Source organism: Salmo trutta, chromosome 12 (genome assembly GCF_901001165.1).
Source record: "Salmo trutta chromosome 12, fSalTru1.1, whole genome shotgun sequence".
Lineage (NCBI taxonomy): Eukaryota > Metazoa > Chordata > Actinopteri > Salmoniformes > Salmonidae > Salmo > Salmo trutta.
Window position 1 is genome coordinate 13,698,415 of NC_042968.1, and position 23,771 is coordinate 13,722,185.

The following is a 23,771-nucleotide window of genomic DNA, read 5'->3' on the forward strand; positions in this document are numbered from 1 at the left end:
GAAAACCATAATTGCAGGATGTTGGAGTCCAGACAGAGGCCACCAAACCTATAAAGGCATGCAGCAGAGCTGACTCATCACTACCTATTGGTCTCCCAGTGAAAACTAAACCAACATGCAATTTTAACAAAGACCATTACTGTTTTACAAATCTTTAACAAATGACAGACCTTCTAGAACAGATGATAGGCAAGTGCGTGTGCGTGTGTGTGCGTGCTGAGGAACCATTGTGAAGTTGTTACTTAACTGACTGCCACAGTTAATAGCCTACTTCCTTCACCACAAAAACACTATGTCCTAATAGTGAAAAAGCCTAATCATCAACCATTATAACCACTGTCTGGAGATTGGCAAAGAAATAGTGACGTTTGTTTAATCTTCCTCTTTGTCTCTGATATGGAGACTTGACAAATTTCTGCTTCCCTTTTTAACTCCTGGGGTAGGCTGGACAGTTATTGGGGTGTCAGGGTGCATGCATTGCTGGACGGACAGCCAGTTGTGACTCTCAACTGTAGCCCCCTATGCCTATATTAATTCTGTATTGTCCTATTCCCGCTACCAAACACAAAAACAAGCCACAGAGAATCAGCAGACACCTTTCATCGCCAGTGAAGTGGGACTTATCCTTATCTCGTTGGGGGAAACAGCCATATAATAAAATAAAACTGGAAAATACTTCCACTCCACAGACAAGTATCCCTTTGTTAGCTTGCTTTCTTCACATGCACGCATGTGCAAACCCCCCTGTACAGACACACAAACAGCTGAAGAGAGAAGAGGAGCCTCTACCTCATTCTCTCTCTCCTTCCTGTGAGGTTTTTCATCGGAAAATGTGACTTGACAAGATGTCAAATGTCAAAGTCTACAGGTAATTGTTACCCATGGTTAAACATTAACGTGGCACAATATCACAGTTGGCGAGCCTACTGCTGATAACCTTGGGGAAATAACAGTGCATAACAATAAGACATACAGTAGTATGTAGACTTCCCTTATAGATAATGACGTTCTCTAAGAAAATATTACAGAAAGTGAGAGCTAGGAACACGTTATAGCCTAAAATAGATTGTATAGTGAAAAGCCCTTTACTTTCTATTCTTCTTGCAGAGAGAAAGCTTACCAAACAGTGGCCCTCTTACCAACCACCCGCAGGCAGTCTGGCGCTCACACGTTGTCCGTGCTGACAGCTATTCCCTAAGGAGTGTACAGGGTTAGGCAGCTCAAACAACACTGGACCTTTTCTTTGTGGCTGTACTGTGTAGCACGGGTGCCAGTGCAGTGTCGTATGGTCTGGAAGTTGCCTAATGACATTTAAAAATACCCGAGTCTTTGAAAAGAGTAACTTTCAGTCATGTATGACTGAGCTCATTTTCACACGCTGTGAGTGAGTGTCTGAGCTTTGGGGAGGAATCCGGGTTTTTTCGCCTTCCATTTCACACCGTCAGTTTATGTTTCTGTCACTAGTGTATAGTCCGCGTGTGGAGTTGTGAAGAGCATCGCTTATAGGAGGACCTCTAACACAGATCTTTAGACATCGACGGAAAACAATCGACGGAAAACCATAACCACCACGTTCAGCAGAGGCGCAGACGGGGTCCGATTGTGTAAAGGTAACAACAAAACAAATGTAAACCCGTTTTTTTACTGCATTAATCTGTGATATTTAATTGTTTTCCTAATTTCACCAGAACACATGTGTAGCCTACCGGTTAATAAATGCAGTGTGGAGACAATTCATTTTTTGACAAAGCAGAGGCAGGTGTTTCTGTATTTTAGGGTCTAATAGTGAACGTCAGATTTGGCCTGCTACACATTGTGCTAAATTAGTCTACAACCCGTTACAAACCAGTTCTTACATTCGTGTATTCTTTAATTTCTTATTTTTTTCTGTTGTTGATAGGAATATGTTCCGTTAACTTGATCACTTTCTTTGTCAGGTTGACCAAAACATAAATAACTTGCTCTGAAGTACGTGACAGTTGATTTTGGCTTAATTTCTTCCAAATTCTATCTGTTCTTACTTATAGTAGGCATAATTGTAATGGTATTACGTATTACTATTATGAAATGCAGAATCGAAAAATGAGGTGCTGCTAGTATTTATACCAATGCTTGGGTGATGGGTGATGGTTTTGGTGCAGTTTAATGTTTGTCCGCTTGCTTGCAAGGTTGGCAAAATAATACAATTCCTGTATCAGGATAAGCCTTTTAACCAGCAGATTACAATTGTTGCTATGAACATTGGGACAAAATGCCTGCGAAGACTGCAAAGTTCAATAACTACTGGCATTAACTAAATACACCTTAGGAAATGGGGACATCTAGTCAGCTGCACAACTGAATGCATTCAACCGAAATATGTCTCCCATTTTCAGCCCAACCCCAACCCAAACCCTCTGAATCAGAGAGGTGCGGGGGTCTGCCTTAATCAACATCATAGGCGCCCAGGTAGCAGTTGTTGTTGGGGGTTAACAGTTGACAGTGCATGTCAGACCAAAAACCAAGCCATGAGGTCGAAGGAATTGTCCGTAGAGCTCCGAGACAGGATTGTGTAGAGGCACAGATCTGGGAAAGGGTAAAAATGTCTGCAGCATTGAAGGTCCCCAAGAACAAAGTGACCTCCATCATTATTAAATGGAAGAAGTTTGGAACCACCAGCACTCTTCCTAGAGCTGGTCGCCCGGCCAAACGGAGCAATCGGGGGAGAAGGACAACCATCCTACGATGAAGCATGTTTTTCAGCAGAAGGGTCTGGGAGACTAGTCAGGATCGAGGGAAAGATGAACGGAGCAAAATACTGTACAGAGAGATCCTTGATGAAAACCTACTCCAGAGCGCTCAGGGCCTCAAACTGGGGCGAAGGTTCACCTTCCAACGGGACAAGGACCCTAAGCACACAGCCAAGACAACGCATGAGTGGCTTCGGGACAAGTCTCTTAATGTCCTTGAGTGGCCCAGCCAGAGCCCGGACTTGAACCCGATCGAGCATCTCTAGAGACCTGAAAATAGCTGTGCAGCGACGCTCTCCATCCAACCTGACAGAGTTTGAGAGGATCTGCAAAGAAGAATGGGGAAAAACTGCCCAAATACAGGTGTGCCAAGCTTGTAGCATTATACCCAAGAAGACTCTGCTGTAATCACTGCCAAAGGTGCTTCAACAAAGTACTAAGTGAAGGTTTGAATACTTATGTAAATGTGATATTTCAGTTTTTTGTTTTTGTCATTATGGGATAGTGTGTAAATTGATGAGGGAAAAAAACAATTTCATCAATTTTAGAATAAGGCTGTAACGTAACAAAATGTGGAAAAAGTCAAGGGGTCTGAATACTTTCCATATGCACTCTATCTCTAGGTTAAACTGATAGATTTTTATGGGGATTTTTTCCTTATGCTAATTAGATTCCCGCAGGGGAACAGACATCAATTAGAGCGTTGGACTAGTAACCGGAAGGTTGCAAGATCGAATCCCCGAGCTGGCAAAGTAAAAATCTGTCGTTCTGCCCCTGAACAAGGCAGTTAACCCACTGTTCCTAGGCTGTCATTGAAAATAAGAATTTGTTCTTAACTGACTTGCCTAGTTAAATAAAGGTAAAATAAAAAATAAAATCGACATTGGCAATGTTGATGCTTACTGGGCCATGGCTTCCTCACAGAAGGAATCAATATTAAAGTCATATTAAATTACTGGATGAACTGTATACCCTTAAATTAAAATGTAGTAAATGCGAATATTTTTGGCACTTTCATCTTTGTTTTGGCCCTCTTGAAACAGCTGAGTTTCCTAGCTTTACTTGCATCTCTGATCTGAACCAACTACTCTGCCCACCTGTTCATCTAAATGGCTGAAATCAGGTCTTTGAGGGGACACTGGTCAACATAGCTAAAGCAGATGCTGGACCATCGTTTGACCCTTGAACTTTATTCACGCTCTTTGTCTGTTTAGCTTAGGGCCCCAACAACAGAGCTTTTTTGTTTAGCTCTGATGTCACAGACCAGGTCACATTTCTCTGCCATAGCGAGGCGTTTATGCTCCGTTTACTCTTCTCAGACAAAAGGTGGTGGAGTAAAGCCTGTTGCATGTCTGTCTGACTCACAATTGCTTTGACTGGTTTGCCACTCAGACCTCTACTACTCTGAAGTGATATACAGATGCTGCCCATGACAGACAGGAGGAATCACTGTTGTTGAATACATCGAAACACTGCAGCTTAAAGAAAAAAGGTTTGCAGCTTAAAATACTGCAGCTTATTAAAAAAAAATGTTTGAACAAGAGTTCAAGGGAAGCGGAAGTTTCAATTGAGGCCACAATTTCACACATGCATCATCTTTGAAAAGAAAGGGTGAAACGGGTGGGGGAAGTGTGAAAAGAAATTACAGTAAGTAGTTCAAGTCTTTTTTTATGATCGTGTGTGTGTGTGAATTTACCTCTGTCACATCTGAAGTATCAAAATGTAAACTTAAGTTGCTTACACAATGATAAGACTCATATTTGAGACCAAGCTCATGCGTTATTTGGCTAGCTACTATACAATATGCTTTGTGGCCTTGAGCATTTATAACTGTCTGAACCGTGTCAACACACACACACACACACACACACACACACACACACAAAGTTGAGAAGTGAAAAGGGACATTCTTTCACTGCATTTAGGCCCTCGGCTTGAACAATGGAGAGGGGGTGGGGGCAGAGACTGGGTGGAGGTCGGGTTCGCCCTTCTCAAACAGAAGAGAACTGAGCACCGTGCACTTGTTGATTATGTGAAGTCTGATTATGTGGTGGGGGAGACTGTGCATTTCTTATAAGTATGGTTAAGATATAGTCCACTGTACAATCCATAAAGACCATGCTGTTGACGATTGTCTGATATTTGACGTTGTCTTCATACTTTCAAAAATGTGCTGTATTTCATTTACTCATAGACAAATAATCAAGACCTCTCTTATTGTGCTCACTTTTGCATGATAATAACACTACTGTTACATTGTTTTTATACTTCAACTTGTTGGCAAATGATCTTAAGCCCACTTTAGCAGTAATGTGACAGATAGGGAAGGTGTGCAACACTGCTTGTTGAGGTGGCTACAAGGGAGTTGGTCATGCAAGGGCGATAAAAAACATCAAGTTTAGACCTGCCTGGTGGGTTGATGCGTAGATCTTATTGGTATGTTCAGCAGTTTCACATAGACTCACAGTGGTATTCAAAGTCGGGGTCGCCAAATTATTATTTAGTATTTATACATTTTTTAGGAACAAAAAAAATCAGAATACAGATTATTGTATTGGACAATATAAAAACATTTGAGAAAGACAAAAACATATATACAGTACCAGTCAAGTTTGGACACACCTACTCATTCCAGGGTTTTTCTTTATTTTTGCTATTTTCTACATTGTATGTAGAATAATAGTGAAGACATCAAAACTATGAAATAATACATATGGAATCATCTAGTAACCAAAAAATTGTTAAACAAATCAAAATATATTTTATATTTGATATTCTTCAAATAGCCACCCTTTGCCTTGATGACAGTTTGCACACTCTAGGCATTCTCTCAACCAGCTTCACCTGTAATGCTTTTCAAACAGTCTTGAAGGAGTTCCCACATATGCTGAGCACTTGTTGGCTGCTTTTCCTTCACTCTGCGGTCCAACTCATCTCAAACCATCTCAATTGGGTTGAGGTCAGGTGATTGTGGAGGCCAGGTCAAATGATGCAGCGCTCCATCACTCTCCTTCTTGGTCATATAACCCTTACACAGCTGGAGGTGTGTTGGGTCATTGTCCTGTTGAAAAACTAATTATAGTCCCACTAAGCGCCAACCAGATGGGACGATGTGGTAGCAATGCTGGTTAAGTGTGCCTTGTATTCTAAATAAATCACTGACAGTGTCGCCAGCAAAGCAGCCCCACACCATCCATCACACCTCCTCCTCCATGCTTGACGGTGGGAACCACACATGCGAAGATCATCCGTTCACCAACTCTACGTCTCACAAAGACATGGCGGCAGGAATCAAAAATCTCAAATTTGGACTCATCAGACCAAATGACAGATTTCCACCGGTCTAATACCCATTGCTCGTGTTTCTTGGCCCAAGCAACTCTCCTCTTCCTATTTGTGTCCTTTAGTAGTGGTTTCTTTGCAACAATTTGACCATGAAGGCCTGATTCAGGCTGTCTCCTCTGAACAGTTGATGTTGAGATGTGTCTGTTACTTGAACTCTGTGAAGCATTTATTTGGAATGCAATTTCTGAGGCTGGTAACTCAAATGAACTTGTCCTCTGCAGCAGAGGTAACTCTGGGTCTTCCTTTCCTGTGGCAGTCCTTGTGAGAGCCAGTTTCATCATAGCGCTTGATGGTTTTTGCGACTGTACTTGAATAAACTTTAAAAGTTCTTGAAATTTTCCGCATTGACTGACCTTCATGTCTTAAAATATTGATGGACTGTCGTTTCTCTTTGCTTATTTGAGCTGTTCTTACCATAATATGGACTTGGTCTTTTACCAAATAGGGCTATCTTCTGTATACGACTCCTACCTTGTCACAACAGAACTGATTGGCTCAAGTGCATTAAGAAGGAAAGAAATTCCACAAATGTACTTGTAACTGGCACAACTGTTAATTGAAATGCATTCCAGGTGACTACCTCATGAAGCTGGTTGAGAGAATGCCAAGAGTGTGCAAAGCTGTCATCAAGGCAAAGGGTCGTTACTTTGAAGAATTTCAAATATAAAATATATTTTGATTTGTTTAACACTTTTTTGGTTACTACATGATTCCATATGTGTTATTTCATAGTTTTGATGTCTACAATATTATTCTACAATTTTGAAAATAGTAAAAATAAAGAAAAACCCTAAAATGAGTAGGTGTGTCCAAACTTTTGACTGGTACTGTATATTTTGAGTAAATGTATTTATTGGTTTCTTTTCATTTTGATAAGAGATGGAAATGTAAGGAATTGAAGGTTATTTGTTGATGTAACAATGTTCATGTAACTATTTTAAGGTTGTTTCATTACATTTTGGGTGGGGTCCCGAGAAGTCCTTGTGAACACGTTTTTTTGTTGTTGAAAAAGTTTGAATACCACTGCATTAGAGCATGTTACTACAGTCCCCCTCATGCCCCAGTGCATGAAGACTAACTGCTACTGCTGCTAAAACTAAAATTAATTCCCATCCTTATTCCTGAAGTGTACAACAAATTCCTAACTGGAATTACACAATGCAATACTTCGAAGTACAAAACCGTGTATAGCTTATCAGTAGTATGATCTGTTTGCCAAGGGGGCCATGCTTAGAGAGGAAGAAAGAGTGGTTGAACATGGAGAAGAGTAGTATTGCAGACGTGTGTGACCTGACCCCATTGTGTTAGATTATGTGAGATAAGTTCTGAGCAAAGTACAAATATTGTGTAGGGAAGCAGGATAGGTAAAGACATGGTTAAAAAAATATATTAAAACAGTCAGAGGAGAAAAGTTTGTGGAAATGGAGAAGTTTCTCAACACCTGAAACCACCGGGAACTCACACCTTACCACAAAGGGCAAGTACAGAGACCACAATCCAGACATACTTTATAGAAAACGGCATTCACTGTTCTGTTTGTGACATCTGTCATATGATGCTGTTTTTACAACAGGCCTATTGTGGGATTGATGATGTCTCACTTGTGTTGGTGCTCACACTCATTACATAATAAATACATTTTTGCATAGATGAGAATAGGCCTTCACCTGTAGGAAACCTTCCTGTCTCAACATTTAGCTCAGTGCTTGTACGTGTGTATCATTTGCAGGTGGCAGGTTTCTTAGGTATGTTGTACGTAAACTGTCTCCTCCACAAACCCCACTAGATTGTGGTTCAATGGCTGTGTGCAGTTTTTGTCTGTCTTCTGTTATGGGGGAGTGCAGTTTTCCCACAGAAACCAAAGCATGTAGCCAATAGCTTGCACTGTCATCATTAGTTTGTGTAATGCCATTGTAATAAACGTTCACCATATTGCTGCCGAAAAGTTGACTGATGTCCAGTTATTCTGAAAGGGGACTAATGACCATTTAGTCTAAATTACGATGGCATTGCTAAAGTAGGCAAATAATTAGTAGGAAACAACTTTGCCATCATTATCATGTCGTCAAATTTACTTTAGAGAGATGGCAATGTTGCCATTAGCTAATAAAGTTTGTCAAAAATAGCTAGCATTGTTAACGTTTGCGAGCTAAAATCCCGTCCTGTCCCCTCAATCTTAGGGCCTCTTTACACTACACTATTTCCACAAACTAGTCCCAGGAAATATACTTTTGTAGTGTAAAGAGACAGATCTAGATTCAAATCTTTCTTCAACAGATGTCTCCAACACTTCCTCCTGAGGTAATGTGGGAGACATCTACACCATATACCCCCCTCTGAGTCATACAGCGTGAAGCTCATTTCCCTGCAAGAATTACCTTAATACCAATAGATGGGATTTTTGCTCTGTTAGCCAAATTGTAAATTAAAGGCTCTAAAAATATCCACAAAAATATTTGTGAATAATATCACTGCATTAATCACGTTTGCAACACTATGCACAATATGGTTTAGATATGAATCTCCTGTATAGTTTGAATTGGTGTCCTTATTTTGTTTGTCTATAAACTATGGTATTTACGTTATGCTAATAGCTGCACTCACACATGAAGCAGTAATGTGGCTTTGGCCATATCACATCAGAGGCTAGTGTAAACAGAAAAGTTGTAAATCTGATGTTGAAGAGAGATAGATCTCACTAAACATATTTTACTAATGTAGCGAAATTCACCCTTAGCTAGCTTCCATGTAGTGGTGTAGCTAACTACTGGAACTACACACTACTTTTTAACAAAAATAAAATATGGATGAAGTAGTCAAGAATTTCCTTTATTTTTCGGCATCAGACCTGCATAATTCTTACTTGAAACATAATTTTTGTGTTTAATAGGCTAAATTAAACATTCTGTAACATTTTACCCAAGTGATCTGTTCTTGCAATTTGTAGTCTATGACATTTCAGATTTACATATGATCATTTTTCACAAAGTAGTTTGGATGTAGTGAACTACTTTTCCCAAGTAACTTTAGTTAAATAAACAATACTTTTCTTCAGGGTAGCTTTAGTGTAGCTTAATTTCTTCCAGTGTGACGTCATTTCTATACACTCTTAGGAAAAAAAGGTGCTCTCTAACCCTTTGAAGAACCCTTTTTGGTTGCAGGTAGAACCCTCCTGGGTTCCATGTAGAACCCTTTATACAGAGGGTTCTACCTGGAACCAAAAAGGGTTCTCTATGGGTACAGCTGAAGAATCCGTTTGGAACCTTTTTTTTTGTAAGAGTATAGCTTGGTAAACTATATTTTCAGAGTAGCTTCCCCAACACTTCAAATTGTGCACATGTCTGCTACTACAACTCAGTTGGAATTGAAATAAAAGACTGTGTCGTGTGTCTGTGGGAAGATACGCCGATCACCATGGCAGCAGCCACATGGGTTTTACACATCTTCTGCAGAATAGCTAATACGATATAGAGATTTTAGTTTTCAAAAAGGGAATTAGTGTGAATACAGTGAATTAGCATTGCATTCATTGGCAAGTCTGCATCTGTGAGACCTCAGAACACATACTTGTCATTGAAGACTCAGTGAATACAAGACACAGTGACTGGTGTCCGTGTGATCGTTGGAAGGAAAGAGTGTTCTCATTGATAAGAACTCAATAAAAGACACTGAATGTATTTTTAGAACAAATGTTTTTATTGATAAGGAAATAGTTAATTATACATTTTTTTAAGAGTAAGTGTAATCTAAGAAGAGGAATGGTGTCTAGGAAATGTGTTGTTTAGAGAAGACAGGGTAAATAATTAGAGAATTGCCCCTGGAAGGAATGGTACAGATATGTGTTTGAAAGACTGACTGCAATCACCCTGGGACAGATCTATCCTGCTTTTCACAGAACGCTAATTAAAGTTGAGCAGTATTCATGTTTTACAACTGTGTAGTTCTTTTTGCCGTTCTATAGAGTTCAAAGGTGAAACTATACAGTAACAATGGGGCCCAACCAGGGGTTTGGAGGGACCCTGTGGATGATCTTTCTCTTTGCCCTCTTTGCATCAGGTAAGTGAACATTTTATTTGTAATGTCCTACAAATAAAGCAAAATACTGTATGAACTGAGAGGGATTCTGTTTCTTAAAAAGTTTAAAAGTAAAACTAAAAGTCAAAAACTATTGTCCAAACAGGATCAGGGGAAAACGACAGGGACTTCAAAATGTGTGGAACCTGGAGCCATGGCAACGGGCTCTTAACTCTGGCTCACGATTTGAAAAGGGGCTGTGGCACCATCACCATCTCAGCCAATGAGAGCTCCCTGTCCATCCGAGGTGAGATAACGGCCCAATGTGAGAACTCCTCTGTCATCAAGCTGGATCCGAGCCCAGGGGCAAGAGAGAGACACTTCTGTGTGTACTGGGAGCCCCTTCTGGACCAGCTCTGGGTAGAGGTGAATGGACAGAACCACACTCTGTGCTGGCCGTCTGGTCTACAGGGTAACTGCTGCACTGACCTGTCCCAAGGCAGCAACAAAGGGACTTCGACGTACGGGATAGTCAACGCGACACAACGGGATGATATCATAAGTTCCAAAACACACCCAGCCTATGAGTTTTTTGGCGAAATTATCAACTGCAGTAAGCAAGCCTTTAGGTTGTCAGTTAAAAATTGTCTGATGAGGAAATCAACTTGAATAATTTATTGTTCATCTAAGTACATTTTGGGTGTGTTATACAGTCTTGAAAATATAAATACTAGACTGTTTCTGAACGGATTCTTTGCCTTTCAGAAAACAAGTTTTGTGATGAGGCGAGTCAGGGATCTGGTGATAAGGTGAACATGTAAGTTTTACCTCTTTATTTTGAATTACACCCCTCCATGTCATCTCTCGAACTCCTTTATCCAGCTATGCCTATCCTCCTGAGTTGACTAACCAGCATGACGAGATATGATTGTAAACATGCTCGGGCAGTAGTGAAGTATTTTTAATTTTTTTATTTAACTAGGCAAGTCAGTTAAGAACAAATTCTTATTTTCAATGACGGCCTAGGAACAGTGGGTTAACTGTTCAGAACAACAGATTTGTCCCTTGTCAGCTCGGGGATTTGAACTTGCAACCTTCCAGTTACTAGTCCAACGCTCTAACCACTAGGCTACCCTGCCGCCCCAAGTATGATGTCATCTATTATGAGAGAGCTGCAGAGCTTAAACAGAAAATTGAGCTCATTGTGATTAGTGGGTGGTGGCTGGTTTGTACACAAAACGTCCATCTATTGTACAGCAGTTTCAATATCACATGCCCAAAAGCAATCTACACACAATAGCTGTAACGATGTGTGCTGAGAGTCAGGAAACAAGTTCAGGGAGTGAGTGTTTTAATAAATAAATGAAACTAACACGTAACACAAACAACGCACAGACATGACCCAGGAACAGAAACAATAACGCCTGTGGAAGGAACCAAAAAGAGTGACATATATAGGGAAGGTAATCAGGGAGGTAATGGAGCCCAGGTGAGTCTGATGACGCGCAGGTGCCCGTAACGATGGTGACAGTGTGCGCCATTATGAGCAGCCTGGTGACCTAGAGGCCGGAGAGGGAACACACGTGACAGTACCCCCTCCCAAAATGACGATCCCGGGTATCAGGAGCAGACCGGCAGGAAACCTGTCAATCCGACTGAGACGCGGGAGCATGGTGACCTAGAGCGCCGGAGAGAGCATACGTGACGGTACCCCCTCCCTGGCGCGTTCGGCTCCAGCAGCAGGACGCCAACCAAGGGGACGATCCCGGGGATCAGGAGTGGACCGGTCACCCCTGCTGATGCACGGGAACCTGTCGCCACCTGGGGCGCGGGAACCTGACAGACCGGCTGAGGCAGGGGAGCCTGGCCATCCGGCTGAGGCATGAGAGCCTGACGAGCCGTTGGAAGCAGGGGAGACTGGCGATCCGACAAAGGCATAAAAGCCAGACGAGGCAGGGGAGTCTGGCGATCCAGCTGAGGCATGAGAGCCTGATGAGCCGGCGGAGGCAGGGGAGCCTGGCAATCCGGCTGAAGCATGAGAGCCTGTAGTGGGTCCCGGACCCGACTGCATTTACAATGACACACACAAAAAAAAGACTCCCTGATGATTCCCTTAGGTGAGGCGTTATTCTGTAACGATGTGCGCTGATAGTCGGGAAGCAAGTTCAGGGAGTGAGTGTTTTAATAAGTAAACACACTAGAGGCCGGAGAGGGAGCACACGTGACAATACCCCATAATGACAAAGTAAAAATAGATTTTTTGAAGTTTTTGCAAATGTATTACAAATAAAAAACAGAGACCCTATTTACATAAATATACTCAAAATTGAGCTCAGGTGCATCCTGTTTCCATTGATCATCCTTGAGATGTTTCTACAACTTGATTAGAGTCCACCTGTGATAAATTCAATTGATTTGACATGATTTGGAAAGGCACACAACTGTCTGTAAAAAGGTCCCATAGTTGACAGTGCATGTCAGAGCAAAAACCAAGCCATGAGGTCGAAGGAATTATCCGTAGAGCTCCAAGACAAGATTGTCTTGAAGCACAGATCTGGGGAAGGGTACCAAAAAATGTCTGCAGCATTGAAGGTCCCCAAGAACACTGTGCCCTCCATCATTCTTAAATGGAAGGAGTTTGGAACCACCAAGACTCTTCCTAGAGCTGGCCACCCGGCCAAACTGAACAATCGGGGGAGAAGGGCCTGGTCAGGGAGGTTACCAAGAACCCGATGGTCACTCTGACAGAGCTCTGGAGTTCCTCTGTGGAGATGGGAGAACCTTCCAGAAGGACAACCATCTCTGCAGCACTCCACCAATCAGGCATTTATGATAGAGTGGCCAGACGGAAGCCACTCCTCAGTAAAAGGCACATGACAGCTCGCTTGGAGTTTGCCAAAAGGCACTTAAATACTCTCAGAGAAACAAGATTCTCTGCTTTGATGAAACCAAGATTGAACTCTTTGACCTGAATGCTAAGCGTCACGTCTTGAGGAAACCTGGCAGCATCCCTACAGTGAAGCATGGTGGTGGCAGCATCATGCTGTGGGGATGTTTTTCAGCGGCAAGGACTGGGAGACTAGTCGGGATCGAGGCAAAGATGAACGGAAAAAGTACAGAGAGATCCTTGATAAAAACCTGCTCCAGAGCGCTCAGGACCTCAGACTGGGGTGAAGGTTCATCTTCCAACAGGACAAGAACCCTAAGCACACAGCCAAGACAACGCAGGAGTGGCTTCGGGACAAGTCTCTGAATGTCCTTGAGTGGCCCGGCCAGAGCCCGGACTTGAACCCGATCAAACATCTCTGGAGAGACCTGAAAATAGCTGTGCAGCAACACTTCCTATCCAACCTGACAGAGTTTGAGAGGATCTGCAGAGAAGAATGGGAGAAACTCTGCAAATACAGGTGTGCCAAGCTTGTAGCATCATACCCAAGAAGACTCAAGGCTGTAGTCGCTGCCAAAGGTGCTTCAACAAAGTACTGAGTAAAGAGTCTGAATAGTTATGTAAATGTGATATTTCAGGGTTTTCTTTATTATAAATTAGCTCAAATTTATAAACCTGTTTTTGCTTAGTCATTATGGGGTATTCCGGGTAGATTCATGAGGGCGGGGGAAAACTATTTAATCCATTTTAGAATAAGGCTGTAATGTAACATAATGTGGAAAAAGTCAAGGGGTCTGAATACTTTCCAAAGGCACTGTATGTAATGCATAGAAATTACTTGTATGAGATAGTGGGTTGTAAATACTGTCTGTATTGGTCTGTAGGATAGAGGAGACAGTGATGAGGTCCAAGGTGCTGGGGAACGTGGTGCTGCCCTGTGCCCTGAGCTCTGTGGTGGAGATGAAGGAAGGCTTTCAGGGCTACAACGTCACTCTGCCTGTAAGACCATAAACGCACACACAGACACACAAACACGTAATGTTATATGATTATTATAACTAACTTGTGTGTTGGTGTTGTGCAGGCGCCTCAAGGAGTTCCTCCTCAAATGATTCCATCAGTTCACCTGCCTTCTTGTCTGAAACCTCCAGAAAAGAAAAAGGTCAAGGTTGTCTGCACCTACTTCAAAAACAGTATCTTATTCCAGGTAAGAGCCAATTGGGTTTTTCACTTGGCTGCTAACCTAGTCTATATAAACTGTACATTACAGTTTACACTAAAGCACCAAATCATTGGTAATGCTTCTTTATAGCAGGACCGGTTTTCCGGACATAATTTAAGCTAAGAATTAGACAATGAAGATTCTCCATTGAACATGCTTTTTAGTCCTAGACGAAGTTTAATCTGTGTCCGGGGAAACCGACCCGTATAGTGTGAAGTGTAGTTGTGATTCTGGTTGTTGTGTTCACAGGGGAGTTCTAAGGTAGACCAGAATGACATCAGGATTCTAGAAGATGTGGTGGGAATCACTGTGGAGAATGAGATCATCACCAACCTTCCAGAGCCAATCAGGATTGGTTTCCATCATTCTGTCATACCAGTAAGTGTGTGCGTGCTTGCCTGAATGCATCTGTGTGTCTTAGTTGACTTGAAGCACGCCATATCCTTCCCTTGATGTATTTTACTGTCTCAAACCCTCCGAGCACAAACCACTTCAAAAGCCCTTTCAGAAGCAAAAGGAAACAATGTGAAAGATTTGTAGAAAAAGATGTCTGCTTCATCTCAGAATTAGTCACTCTAGCAATTGTACTGTAGCAAGTAGCTTTTTATTCAACACTGTACATCACAGGGGTGTTGCCCCTGAGTACAGTAGATTTGTATCCTTAAACAGTTGTACAGTTAGAGTAAAGTTAACTTTCTGTTGTATGGTTGTAGTGTTTCTGTACTTTATCTCAGCGTGGTCTTAGTGTTGATTGATTCTGGTGCATCAGTTAAATTGAAAATGTGTGCACATCATTGCACACTTGATCCTTTCTGGTCTGACTCAGTGTTTGATTTGGTCAACAGTAGCACTTGTAAAATATGATTGAAGCTAATCTTGTATGCCAGACAGATATACAGTATTTGGTATGTGTTGTTGTTCAGTATCCAGGTCACCATCTAGTGGTGAATTAAATATGTTAGTCCCTACTTGCCTCTTATCTCCTTTTTGTAACTTGTCTTTTTCAGACAAGTCACTCAAGAAAATGTGTTTCTTGGGACACAAAGAAAGGTTTGTAAAGAAGCATGTTTAAACTTGGTTGCAATAATAGCGTACTTATTTATATTATTATTTGTATTGAATATAGAGGATGTTTATTCATGATTATAAACCGGGTCTTTCGAACCCTGGATGCTGATTAGCTGAAAGCCGTGGTATATCAGATAATATACCACAGGTATGACGCAAAATTACTTGTTTACTGTTCTAATTATGTTGGTAACCAGTTTATAATAGCAATAAGGCACCTCTGGGGTTTGTGATATATGGTCAATATACCACGGCTAAGGACTGTATCCAGGCACTTCTCGTTGCGTCGTGTGTTAGAACAGCCCTTACTTGTGGTATATTGGCCATATACCACACCACGCTTAATTATGAAGTGTTAGCATTTCCCGGTCTTGCTACGGCTATTGATATTGGTTTAATTGTTGCAGATCCAACAGAGGTCACATGGAAAAAGGAAGGTTGTGAGACCATACAGAAAGGTGTGGAGGACACAGAGTGCCACTGTAATCATCTCACATACTTTGCCATCCTAGTGGTGAGCTATAACCTCTATCTAGAATATTTACATGGGCAATCATTTAAATAAATAAATAAGAACTCATCTCAAGTAGATTGGTAATAGTAGGCCTAAACTTGGTTTTTGTCTTCTATTCACCTCAGCAATTGGAACCACGACCAGTCCGCCATCTGGTGGCTCTAACTGTCATTACATCAATGGGCTGTGCTGCCTCTACGTTGAGCTGTGTTGTCCTCATCTACTTCCTTAACACACAGAGGTACTTCTCCTCACATGCAATGATCTGTCTCCCTGCAGCCTGTCCTACGCATAATATCTCCTACCAGGCCTCAACATGTGACAATACTTTCTAATCATGTGCAAATATCTGAGATCATGGAAAATCCTAAATGTTTGAAAAATGAGTGATATTTGTTTCATTATAGTTACTCACTCTCTCTCCCTCCCTCCCTCCCTCCATCCCCCTCCCCTTCCTCCATCTCTCTCACTAACTTTCTCTCCTCTTCTTGCACTGTGGCAGGAGAGCGAAGGACCAGTCCATTGGAGTCCATCGGGGTCTGGCCATGGCACTGTTCCTTCTTAGCCTCCTCTTCTTCCTGACAGGGACTGTGGCCAACGTGGGAGGGAACAAGGCATGCTGGGCTTTTGGGGCGGCTCTCCACTATGCTCTGCTCAGTTCCTTTTCCTGGATGTTTATTGAAGTGTTTCACACCTTTTGGTTGGTCTACATGGTGTTCAGCCCCTCCCCCAATCCTTATGTTTGGCACCTGGTTGGCTTTGGTGAGTAGAAGCATACACAAAGAATTGGTTTATATTCCACTGCCCATTGGTAGATGAATACAATTGACTTGAATACACATTGACTGTTATCATCATTTTGATCCTCTGTGCAGGTCTCCCAGCTGTTCCGGTCATTGTACTGCTTGCCATTGGAAAAGTCTATGGTGTGATAGAGGTTGTGTCCAGTGATGATGTCAACAACCCCTACTTGATGTGAGTGCACTTTGGATCTACTGTACCTGTAAGATGAACAGTAGTTAAAGTTTTGACATTTGACTGAGGTGATGAGTAAGTTAGCCCAGTGATTCATGCTTTTTCACCATGGTCTTCTAGGTGCTGGATGGATGTGTCTCCACACTCTGTAGGCCTACTAGCCCATTACTTCATCAACCTGACCTTCCTGGCTGTAGTGGTCATCTCTGGTCTGATCATGCTCTTCCTGGTCCTGAGAAATATCCAGAACCGAGACGAGTGGCGGAAGAACAAGGTGGCGTTCCTCAGTATCTGGGGTCTCAGCTGCCTGTTCGGGACCACGTGGGGCCTGGGATTCTTGGACTTTGGACAGCTCTCTGAGTTCATCCCCTTCCTCTTCTGCATCCTCAACTCCCTACAGGGTAGGTCCACCTCTGTTGAGTCTATCAAAAAGGTTAATATGGTCACATGACCAGAGGAGGCTGTCAGAGCCAACTGTCTATTGTGTTGCTTTGAAACAATGCCCTGTAAAATTGTTCTGTTTCAACAGCGTATAATGAAAAACCTCCCTGCAACTGATTTCCGGTTGTATTCACTAGCTATTAGCTACATGCTTAGTTTAGAAGCTAGTGTATAGCTCTGTCTGCAGGAAGTTCACAAAAAAGCTGCTCTTTATTGCTGGTGTGACCTTTTTAAAATACCTACACTACCAGTCAAAGGTTTTAGAACACCCACTCATTCAAAGGTTTTTCTTTATTTTTACTATTTTCTACATTGTAGAATAATAGTGAAGACATTAAAACTATGAAGTAACATATGGAATCATGTAGTAACCAAAAGTGTTAAACAAATCAAAATATATTTTATATTAGATTCTTCAAACAGCCACCCTTTGCCTTGACAGCTTTGCACACTCTTTTCATTCTCTCAACCAACTTCACCTAGAATGCTTTTCCAACAGTCTTGAAGGAGTTCCCACATATACTGAGTACTTGTCGACTGCTTTTCCTTCACTTTGCGGTCCAACTCATCCCAAACCATCACAATTTGGTTGAGGTCGGGATTGTGGAGGCCAGGTCATCTGATGCAGCACGCCATCACTCTCCTTCTTGGTCAAATTGCCCTTACACAGCCTGGAGGTGTGTTGGGTCATTGTCCTATTGAAAAACAAATGATAGTCCCACTAAGCCCAAACCAGTAGGGATGGCGTATCGCTGCAGAATGCTGTGGTAGCCATGCTGGTTAAGTATGCTTTTAATTCTAAATAAATCACAGACAGTGTCACCAACAAAGCACCCCCACACCATAACACCTCCTCCTCCATGCTTTACAGTGGGAAATACACATGCAGAGATCATCCGTTCACCCACACCGCGTCTCACAAAGACACGGCGGTTGGAACCAAAAATCTCCAATTTGGACTCCAACCCAAAGGACAAATTCCCACTGGTCTAATGTCCATTGCTCGTGTTTCTTGGCCCAAGCAAGTCTCATCTTATGGGTGTCCTTTAGTAGTGGTTCCTTTAGCAGCAATTCGACCATGAAGGCCTGATTTACACTGTCTCCTCTGAACAGTTGATGTTGAGATGTGTCTGTTACTTGAACTTTGTGAAGCATTTATTTGGGCTGCAATTTCTGAGGCTGGTAACTCTAATGAACTTATCCTCTGCAGCAGAGGTAACTCTGGGTCTTCCATTCCTGTGGCGGTCCACATGAGTGCCAGTTTCATCATATCGCTTGATAGTTTATGCGACTACACTTGAAGAAATATTCAAAGTTTTTGAAATGTTCCTTATTGACTGACCTTCATGTTTTAAAGTAATGATGGACTGTCATTTCTCTTTGCTTATTTGAGCTGTTCTTGCCATAATATGGACTTGGTCTTTTACCAAATAAGGCTGGTATACCCCCCCTACTGGGTCACAACACAATTGATTGGCTCAAATGCATTAAGAAGGAAAGAAATTCCACAAATTAACTTAAGAAAGCACACCTGTTAATTGAAATGCATTCCAGGTGACTACCTCATGAAGCTGGTTGAGAGAATGCCAAAAGTGTGCAAAGCTGTCATCAAGGCAAAGGGTGGCTATTTGAAGAATCTCAAATATATTTTGATTTGTTGAACACATTTTTGGTAACTATATGATTCCATATGTGTTATTTCATAGTTTTGATGTCTTCACTATTATACAATGTAAAAAAAAGTCAAATAAAAAAAACTTGAATGAGAAGATGTTATAAAACTTTTGACCGGTAGTGTATATGGATTTGTTTCCATGTCATTTGTTTCACTACTGTTGAAATAAGTGACATTCATTAAGCATTTAGCTGTTACAGATAGCTTAGAATGATGTTGATTATAGGCTGTTTTGAATTCAGAATCTGGAATCTAATTCTAGAGCATAGATTCCAGCTTCTGTACTGTATTATTGGTCCATCACAGAACTAATCTGAAACATTGTGTGGTCTGTCCCATAGGTTTCTTCCTGATGCTCCGATTCTACATTCTTGATCGGATGCGGAAACAATCCAGGTCTAGTTTGGATGGTAGCACAGCATCTTCCACCAGGCAACACATGCTGCAGGAGAAGAGCTGAGCTGGGGTACATGGGATATCATTTTTTTTGTAGGCTAACGGAGGAGCAATGTACCAAATGTACCTCTGTCAGTCAGAACATTCCAACTCTGGGGGTGAGATTCAGAATATTGCACTATACAAGCCATTTCCATGCACATCTGAGTGACTGTAAAAAAAAATACTGTCAAAATTAAAGCTTAAAGCTATATTTCACATAAGGTGAAACAGTTCCACTGGTCACTCCAGGCACATTTGTTATTCTTTTATTATGGGGCAGAGATGCATCCTGGTAAAAAAAAATATCATAGTACTCTGCTGATCTATCGCATGTGCAATGAAAAAAAAATTGTGTTCGTTGTTTGAAGTAACGTCTTTGTTGTAATATTGCAGACGGATGTGGCAGTTTCACCCCTACAGATTTCAGCTTTAAGCCCAGGGCGAACCTTGATAAGCTTGTTTTATTCTGTGTAAACGTATCATTTCATAGATATCAGTCATCGCTCATTTCAAACTTTTGAAGTAGCACTTTAGCTTCTTAGTCTTGCCATTTACCCATTCATCATGTTGTAGAATCACATATGTAAGAAACTTTCATACATCGTTTTCCAGAGAATGGTAGTTACTTTACTCAGAAAAGGACTCATAGAAGTGTCACTCAGGCCATCATCTGAAAGACGGCAGGCATTGTACAATGACATTTGGCTGAAGTTGGCAACTTGCTCTATTCTGTGACAAACACTGTATTTTCAGATCATAGTTACTGGACTGTGTTTTGCACTTTATTGTACAGAGATATATTTTTTAGAAAACATGACTGGTTGTGCCACTGCCATTATTGTGTGTATATATTTTGCAACTTTTGAAAACGTATTGTAATATTGTATTTGTGTGGATGTAAATGTATATTGCTTCAATAAAAGTGTACTGTATAAGAAAAGAACACCAGGACCTTAGTTTGACTGTACAACTACAAAAATATGTAATAATTGATCTTAACAATTCATAAGCGAAATACCTGCACTGTATACAACTACAATGTGTGTACAAAACATTAAACACATGCTCTTTCCATGACATAGACTGACCAGTTGAAGCCAGGTGAAAGCTATGATCCCTTATACCTTATTAAATCCACTTCAAATCAATGTAGATGAAGGGGAGGAGACAGGTTAGAGAAGGATTTTTAAGCTTTGAGACATGGATTGTGAATGGGCAAGACAAAGACTGAAGTGCCTTTGAACATGGTAGGTGCCAGGCGCACCGGTTTGAGTGTGTTAAGAACTGCAACGCTGCTGGGTTTTTCGCACTCAACAGTTTCCTGTGTGTATCAATGATGGTACACCACCCAAAGAACATCCAGCCAACTTGACACAACGGTGGGAAGCATTGGAGTCAACATGGGCCAACATCCCTGTGGAACACTTTCGACGCCTTGTAGCCCGTGTCCTGACAAATTGAGGCTGTTCTGAGGGCAAAAGGGGGTGCAACTCAATATTAGGAAGGTTTTCTTAATGTTTGGTACACTCAGTGTATGATGCTGTAGCTCTGGTTTACAGTAAATTGCAGAGGTTCTAAGGAAAACAGAGTGTTTCATGATTGCTTAGTTGCAGGATGATTACAGTGACCGTGTGGAAACTTGCACAACATGGTTTTTACGTGGCCCACACACTGGGTTACTTCAGAGTGACAGGGAGCAGGGTAAATGCACTGTAAAAACACATGATGGAAAAGAGTGGGGGAGAATGAGGAAGTAAACCATCAAACTGATACTTATGTCTCTTGTAGCCTGTCAATGAGTTGTCCATTCTTAAGAAGAGGATTGACTATATTTAGCCTACATTAGAATTTACTGTTACCAGACTTAGATACAGCAAACCGATTGTGTCCACACTATCTCCCTGTGCTTTTAATGCCCAAAGGCAGGTGTGAGTAAAACATAGTGTTTAATAAGACAGTCTTTTCATACCCACAAACATCTCAACCTACCCATTGTGCACTCATACATTGTAGCCTATTGTTAAATAGCGTAACACCCTAACCAGATCTTAAAGTAAATGGAATATAGATAGACACATAGGCCATGCTCTTCTCTATTTCTGTTTTATGCCTCCATCACCCGTGTCTACCTCATCAGTCTCATCAAATATCACTTCCTCTGTGTCTGAGTCATCAAGGCCAGTCATAAAATCATCACATGGACAAAATGATGATCCAAGTCAGATACAGTACCAGTCAAAAGTTGACACTCCTACTCATTCAAGGGTTTATCTTTGACTATTTTCTACATTGTAGAATAATAGTGAAGACATCAAAACTATGAAATAACACATATGGAATCATATAGTAACCAAAAACGTGTTAAACAAATATAAATATATTTTATATTTGACATCCTTCAAAGTAGCCACCCTTTGCCTTGATGAACTCTGAACCAGCTTCACCTGGAATGCTTTTCAACAGTCTTGAAGGAGTTCTCACATATGCTCAGCACTTGTTGGTTGCTTTTCCTTCACTCTGCGGTCCAACTCATCCCAAACCATCTCAATTGGGTTGAGGTCAGGTGATTGTGGAGGCCAGGTCATCTGATGCAGCACTCCATCACTCTCGTTCTTGGTCATATAGCCCTTACAAAGCCTGGAGGTGTGTTGGGTTATTAGATAATTGTTTGTGAGTGTTGTGTTAGATGGGATGCTATTTGTTTATTTTTTTCAAGCAAAGTATAAGGGAGTTGTACTCCAGTCTAGTAGCTGGCGGTAATGCAACAGTTATTGGATGCAAAACATCGTTAAACCTCATGGAAGAAGAAGGAGATTGGCTAGGCGGCGGCTCGCGTGCCACTGAGCGCGGGTTTGAGAATGAGCGAATCCAGAGAGCAATAGCATCTTTTTGTAGGCACTAATTCCGCCATGGTTCGTTGGACAAAGTCTATGTGGAAATGAATGCCGTTTTTGTAGAATTCTGTGAAATATGCCGAAAATAAGGTGAGGTTGACAAGTTTATGAGATCTTATAGGTATTGTTCTATGAAAGTCTTCAACAGCTAAAGTCACATTTTGTGAATTTTGTACCATTTGTAATTTCAAAAAGCACATAACGGCTTCATAAAGGTCATGTTAACTTTTTCATATTATCTCGTAGAACGAAACGTATACGATCTCCTAAGCGTGTGTTAACCTCATACCTTATTTTCGGCATTTATCCCAAACCCTTTTCTTTCCCCCGCCCTGTAGGAATGACTGAAAGAACAAGAGGTTATGACTACAAGCTGGCTATCTCTATTAAGGCGCTCTATTAAGACAAACAGCCGTGGCCCATTCATTTTCAATTAAGCCTAGGTGGAGGTGGTATTCAATCCAGGTGGAGGGGAGAACATGACCGTGTTTGAGAGCATCAGAGTGACTGCTGACTGACTGATCAACAAATCACCTTGCATCATAAATAACAATTCATTATTATTCGTAGATCAGTCAGTCACAATTTATCCATGATACACTGCTGTTTTGATCCTCTCCAAAACAGCCTTTTGGCTTTTGCTCTATTTTTTCAAGAAGTGCCTTTCATTGTTGACCAATCACAGTAGAAAACGTAGCATGCGTGGTGAAACGTCAGGCTATGTGTAGCTGAAGAAGCTCATTCATATTATCCCATCATTCGTTGGCTAATTATTAGGCCTAATAGGCTACTGCAGTACATTGATCATCACCAGTCAACGTTATCACACCACCACAGCTAACTTCCCCACTCTAGCTAGCTAGCTGGTTAGCACAATCTGCCAACTGTCACGTTTAACAATAAAAATCATTGTTTTGTAATAGATTTTTTTTGTGAATAATTTCTGTTGTCTGTAAATACGTTTTATGAATGCTTATGTTGTTATAGCGATTATTCTTTTCGCATGTTGATAATGTTTGTTTATTTCATTGCTATGGTCACCGGTGGCTGTCGCATAGACTGTGGTGGGCTGTCGCATAGACTGTGGTGGGCTGTCGCATAGACTGTGGTGGGCTGTCGCATAGACTGTGGTGGGCTGTCGCATAGACTGTGGTGGGCTGTCGCATAGACTGTGGTGGGCGACAGGTGGTGTATTCCGCAGGCTACTCTGCGACATTCCGCTGGTTGGCTGAAAAACGCTTTGTTGTCACAGCGACTTCACCCTTTGCCAAAGAAGTGGCTATTTTAAGAATCTCAAATATAAAATAGATTTTGATTTGTTTAACACTTTTGGGTTATTACATACGTGTAATTTCATAGTTTTGACGTCTTCACTATTATTCTGCAATGTAGAAAATAGTAAAAAAATTAAGAAAAAGCTTTGATTGAGTAGGTGTTCTAAAACTTTGGACCGGTAGTGTAAGTTGTTTTATTCTGTTATATTCCATAATTTTCTTACTGTAAAATGTGTGTTGACTGTTTAATGAACAAGATAATGAACTATTGATTTCATTTGCATGGCACAGCCAT

The 23,771-nt window shown here is 41.4% G+C and overlaps 1 protein-coding gene across 2 annotated transcripts; it reads left to right on the forward strand.

Moving 5' to 3' along the window:
- The first annotated feature begins 1,020 nt into the window (after positions 1-1,020).
- Positions 1,021-20,251, forward strand: LOC115202949 (adhesion G-protein coupled receptor G5). Of its 2 annotated transcripts, XM_029767155.1 has the most exons (14): positions 1,021-1,610; positions 10,036-10,130; positions 10,255-10,701; positions 10,854-10,905; positions 13,860-13,974; positions 14,060-14,182; positions 14,447-14,575; positions 15,205-15,247; positions 15,673-15,779; positions 15,905-16,020; positions 16,282-16,541; positions 16,655-16,754; positions 16,875-17,155; positions 19,212-20,251. In XM_029767155.1, the coding sequence occupies exons 2-14, from the start codon at positions 10,064-10,066 to the stop codon at positions 19,328-19,330; spliced, it is 1,959 nt and encodes a 652-aa protein (XP_029623015.1). In that variant the 5' UTR covers positions 1,021-1,610; positions 10,036-10,063; the 3' UTR covers positions 19,331-20,251. The 2 variants fall into 2 exon arrangements, with proteins under 2 accessions (XP_029623015.1, XP_029623016.1); XM_029767156.1 differs by lacking the exon at positions 1,021-1,610 and having other exon boundaries at positions 9,245-10,130.
- The last annotated feature ends 3,520 nt before the right edge of the window (positions 20,252-23,771 follow it).